Source organism: Eptatretus burgeri, chromosome 9, assembly GCF_056783735.1.
Source record: "Eptatretus burgeri isolate ZD-2024b chromosome 9, Ebu_testis_v1, whole genome shotgun sequence".
Lineage (NCBI taxonomy): Eukaryota > Metazoa > Chordata > Myxini > Myxiniformes > Myxinidae > Eptatretus > Eptatretus burgeri.
Window position 1 is genome coordinate 59375391 of NC_140969.1, and position 6000 is coordinate 59381390.

The following is a 6000-nucleotide window of genomic DNA, read 5'->3' on the forward strand; positions in this document are numbered from 1 at the left end:
TGGCTCACCTTCAGGACAACATCAGGAAGCCCCCAGCTTGCTCTCTCCTCTTGTCCACCCACAGACTGAACTCGGAACTTCAGCTCTCCACCATATGAAGCCAACTAAAGTCAAAATCAGAGTATCAAAAGGTCTAGGTTATTCCAATCAGGTCAATTAGCTACAAGGACAAGTTGTACATGAAAGAATCACAAGTTTAAAATACATGTGACACGCGTTCTGTTACTTTTACATGTATTGCAAGTTTCAAAAAAAAAAAAAACCAAAAACACTTTGGATACAAAGATGAGTCAACACTTCACATTCATGCTCTATAATTATATAGCAAAGCGGATGAGACCGGTTGACGGACAATTTAAATAGAGTTAAATATTCTCAATTGTGTGCGTCTATATTTTATGTACGCATGTGAATGTGGTTCCAGAGTTTGCATAAAAGTATACAAAATGGGACAAAGTTTCACCCAAAAGGTGGTGCTTCCATTTGACCTTTCAGAATAATGTCTCCAAAGCATCTTGTACAGTCATGCAGACATGGTAACGGATGTACTCACACGATCCCCTCTGAATTCATCAGGTGCAGACCAGTAAATCTCATTCAGATGTGCACCTCTGTTCTTCAGGGTTGCCTTTACCACTCCCTCCTCGGGACTAGTACTCATCTTGACATCTCTATTTTCGATGTTGTGTAGACTCCAACCTTTCATTGTCACAATCTGTGAACAAATGTAAAAAATAATCCACAAAATTGTTAAAAGAACAAAAAACAATCATCACAATGAATATGTAAGTAATATCATAACCAGAACATGGAATCAGATTCTCATCGTCCATCAGATCATTAAAGCCCAACTTTATACTTGAATGAGTCACAAACATGTTATTATGTCATAAACTGGACGAAATTAGGCATCTATTAAATCTGCATAAGGAAGGGGGGTTGGAGGAGTGGGGAGAGAAAGGAAATAAGTTTGGGATGACATCAGCGTAAAGGGGAGGGAAGGGACATGTCAGGGGAAGGGGAGGAAAGGGTGGCATTTGCCAAATATAACAACAAATTGCCCAAAGCAAATTATGATGGAATAAGGACATCATTGGAGACAATAATGAGCAAATTTTCTGTCCAGGAACAACAGTAAAATTGGGGTGTTTCTGCAGATAACGAAGAGATGTTGGATTGAAACAAATTCTATAACGAGTATGTATTACTCAAGAGATGGAAATAGCAGAAATAGAAAGCAACAAGTACCAGTACATTCAAAGTAAACTACCCATCCATCCATCGGGACCACACTCTGTGCAGAGCGTTGGTGCTGCCCAAGCAGTCTCCTTGGCTATTGGGAAAAATCCTGGATGGGTCGCCACTCCGACACAGGATACCAGCAAGCTGGCACTCATTTTTGCCGACCTCGGAAGGATGACAGACAGTCAACCCCACCTGGTATTAATTCAACAGCCAGGCAAGATTTGAACTTGGGGCCAGAGGATCCCAAGCCCACCACTCCAGCGATTAAGCCAACACCAGGCACACCACCCTCATTTCCTAATAAATAAATAAATAAATAACAAATTCTCCAGTACACGACAATGCCGGGGGAACCTTCGGCCCTCGGCAATGCCACCATGCAGCACGTGGAGTTGGATTTGGGATGGAGCGGTGCACTTCTGAGATGAGTGTGTACAAATTAGACTCACTCACCGTGCAGCACATGGCGACAGAATTGGGAGGCAGCGGTGCACAACAATTGATTGATTAATTAATTGCATAATTAAAATAAACAAACAATAATCGCAAAATAATTAATTTATTCATCAATTGGCTAATAGCATACCGAAACCACCACTGCTTCATCTGAATCTGTAACTTTTTGAAAATTACACATTAATTGATTAATCAATAAATCAAAAACATCCTTTATAGCCAAATCACTTGCTCACCGTCGTGTCCAAATATCAGCTCCCTAGCTCAAAAGGATGGCTGAGATATTGCCCGGACAAACAAACAAACAAACAAACAAACAAACAAACGAAAAAATCCCCCATGGAGTGACACATGGCGAAACGGAATAACACTCGGTTGTGTGTTTTGCGGAATTACTCAAACGTCCAGTGGAATCGAACCTCGCTCCAGTAACTCCTGCCACCATGACAGTTGAATCATTTATTCGTGTACAAGGGAAGAGGCAAGTGTACAAAGAAACACCAAGACGAGTCCACGTCTACCTCCTCCCTCTCTCAGAGTTCTGTTCACAAGCCTCACGGTTTCAGCAAAATTATTTGCATACACATGAGCAAAGTAGGAGCATGTGCATGTAGTACATGTTATCTTTGCAAAATTACATAATCACTCAATGTTCCTCAGTCTCTTAATTAGCAGAACACCATGTGTGGTTTGTGTGTGCGACAATGGGAATTGATCTCCCACTTGTTACAAGCGAGCAGTTCGATTCACAGCACGAAGGGCCTTCGGCGGCAGTATACGTGGGCAGCTTCCTCTCTTCAAGGACGTGATAAACATGTTTCGTTTTTAATACAAAAACACTTTCATTTGCCTCAACTCTGGGTCACATGATCTTTTACCCATGACCCTTCTTGATGAACAACTCCATATATGGTGACAAACCAACTTTAGTTAATTACGGTGCTTTGCAATAGATTTTATGCCTTACAAGCATTTAAAAGCATAAGTATTTTGTTTAAGTAGCAATGAGAATACACAGCTGTATCAATTATGTCCCCGTGGACCTTTAGATGGGGCTCATGTTTGTAACCACACAAGCTTCAATCAAGTCAGTAAATATTCATACATGGGTATTAATACCGAACACAGATGCATACTCATAAAATGAATGTAATAATCATGTTTCCAATTCCATTCCATTCCAACAGGACCATAGTCTGTGCAGAGTGTTGATGCTGCCGAATCAGTCTTCTGCACTATTGGGCACAATCCTGGACGGGTCGCCACTCCGACACAGGATGCCAGCAAGCTGGCGCTCATTTTGCCGACCTCAGAAGGATGACAGGCAGAGTCAACCCCACCTGGTATTAATTCAACAGATGAGCATGATTTGAACGCAGGAGCCTGGGATTCCAAGCCCATCACTCGAGCCATTAAGCCAACACCAGGCATATGTTTCTAATGAGCTTTTAAATCAGTCGTTGTCTGTCAGCTAGTTTTTAAAAAAAAATATACATTATATGGGCTGGGAGCCTTTATTGGCAAAGTTAAATCAATAATTAGGCTTAATTTGGCCACAGTCAAACATGAAGTGGATATTTTAAAATAATTTTTTTCCACCACAAACACATACCTGCACCAGGCTGAACAGTTTAAATTTTGTATCCCACTGATAGGTCGGATCTGAATCAGGACCTGAACCAAAATCTAATCGGCTTGTTCTTGCCTAACTCTTCCACCACTTCGTTTTGTCACAGGTTGTCCACAACTTTTAGAGATATCATGCTATACTCAACCGGTCAAAAGTTTTAGAACACCTCCCATTTTTCAGTTTTTACAGAAATTTAAGCAGTTCAAGTCCAGTGAATAATCTGAAATGGTAAAAAGCTAAGCGGTAAACTGCCAGAGGTTTAAAAAAAAAAGTTTAGGTTACCAAAAACTGAAAAATAATTTAAGTTTCAGTTATTAAAAAAGGCCTTTTTCAGTGAACAAGTAATGAGTTAGTAACTGCAGCTGTTCTGCAGCAATGGAAATAAATTAAGCCTTGAAAGTTGATGCAAACAATTCCAACAGGTGTCCAAACTTTTATTGATTAGTTACAAACCCTCTGTCTGTATAAAAGCAGTGTTGGAACAGACTGTGTTGCTACACCCTCTGAAGCATTATTTGGACAATATTGCCCTGCAGGAAGTAGTATATTGCTATCATAATGGTGATAAAAAGACAATTAACAAAGGAAGACAGACAGACCATTATAACCCTTAAAAGTGTAGGTCTTTCCTTTCAAGAAATTGCAAAGAAGCCAAGGTGTCAGTGAGTAAAGTTTCCTACACCATCAAAAGGCACTTGGAAACTGGAGGAAACTCTGTCAGGAAGACGTCTGGCAGACCCAAAGCCACAACACAATCAGAAGACAAGTTTCTGAGAGTCAACAGCTTGTGTGATAGGTGGCTCACAGGACGGCAGCTTCAATCACAGCTTAACACTGGTCGAAGTAAGGAAGACTCAGTTTTAACTATGAAGAGAAGACCTCGAGCTGCAGGTTTGACAGGTCGAGTGGCAGTAAGAAAACAATTGCTAAGATGGCAAAATAATAAAAAGAGGCTTGCCTGGACCATGAAGCACCACCAGTGGACTACTGAAAACTGGAGGAAGGTCTTATGGACCGATGAATCAAAATTTGAAATCTTCCGTTCATCACGCAGGGTTTTTGTACGTCGTCGAGTAGGCGAAAGGATGGTTCCTCAGTGTGTGACACCAACTGTCAAACATGGAGGAGGAAGTGTGATGACATGGGCTCTTTTGCTGGATCCAGAGTGGGTGACTTGCACAGAGTGACTGGCACCCTGAAGCAAAAGGGCTTCCAAAGCAGCACCATGCAATACCCTCTGGTCTACGCCGAGTTGGTCAGGGGTTCATCCTCCAGCAAGATAACGACCCAAAACATACCTCCAGGCTATGTCAGAACTACCTTAGAAGAAAAGAACAAGATGGTATGCTTCAAATCATGGAATGGCCAGCACAGTCTCCAGACTTAAACCCCATCGACCTGGTTTGGGATGAACTGGAGAGAAGGGTGAAAGCAAAGTAACCTCCAAGTGCAACACATTTGTGGGAACCTCTGCAACAGTGTTGGGAAGAACTTTCCGAACAATATTTGATTTCCATTGTAGAAAGAATGTCACGAGTATGTCCGGCTGTTATATCTGCAAAAGGTGGCTGCTTTGATGAGTCAAAAATTTAGATTAAATTTTGTTCAACAAAACGATTCCATTATTTCCTTTTTAATTGCAATTGTTTATTTGTTATATGCTTTAATTTCAGAGTACATCAAAACATTAAACTGCTTAAATTTCCGAAAAAAACTGGAAAAATGGGGGTGTTCTAAAACTTTTGACCGGCAGTGTATATAGTTTTAGCTCCATCTCTCAATGGTGAAGAATCACTTGAAAAATTCTCGGTTCCAGTTCCAAATTTCTCGTATCCAGATCTGGTTTTGGATAGTCACCAAAATTGAATCAATTCTTCCTCGTGGCACTCCCAACCTGTCCACCAAATTTCAGCCGAATATGTACACAACTTTGAGATACCATGCAATTTCGTTTTTAGTCCCATCTCTCAATGGTGAAGAATCAGTTAAAAATTAAATAATTCTCGTTTCCATTTCTGGATTCGGATCTTCACCAAAATTAAGTCACTTCTTCCTCGCGGCACTCCCAACCTGTCCACCAAGTTTCGTTCAAATCCATCCATAACCTTTTGAGATAATGTGCTCGATATCGTTTTTGGCCCATCTCTCAATGGTATAGAATCACTTTAAAACTTTTCTGATATGGATCTGGATCTTCACCAAAATTTAATCGGTTCGTCATTGTCACACCCCCAGCCTGTCCACCAAGATTCATCCAAATCCATCCATAACCTTTTGATATATATATATATATATATATATATATATATATATATATATATATATATATATATATATATATATATATATATATATATATATACATACATACATACATATATATATATATATATATATATATATATATATATATATATATATATATATATATATATATATACATACATCTTCTTCTTCTTCCTTCGGCTGCTCCCGTTAGGGGTCGCCACAGCGGATCATCCGTATGATCCGCATAGTCATTTGGCACATGTTTTACGCCGGATGCCCTTCCTGACGCAACCCTGGTCGCCTCTTACGACACAGGGATATGGTACACCTATTTTAACCGGGGTATACACCGGCCCAGTACACTGGTACTCACTTCGCCGACCTCGGAAGGATGACAGGCT

General features: G+C 40.3%; 1 protein-coding gene across 2 annotated transcripts in view; it reads right to left on the reverse strand.

The window, feature by feature from the left end:
- Nucleotides 1–6000, reverse strand: part of LOC147020178 (laminin subunit alpha-5-like) — a 189715-nt gene that overhangs the window by 90073 nt on the left and 93642 nt on the right. For both annotated transcript variants that reach the window (XM_085895279.1, XM_085895280.1), the window contains exons 37-38: nucleotides 554–715; nucleotides 9–104 (exon numbers count right to left, since the gene is read on the reverse strand). In XM_085895279.1, the coding sequence (XP_085751405.1) occupies nucleotides 9–104; nucleotides 554–715 (258 nt within the window). The remainder of the gene's footprint in view (nucleotides 1–8; nucleotides 105–553; nucleotides 716–6000) is intronic.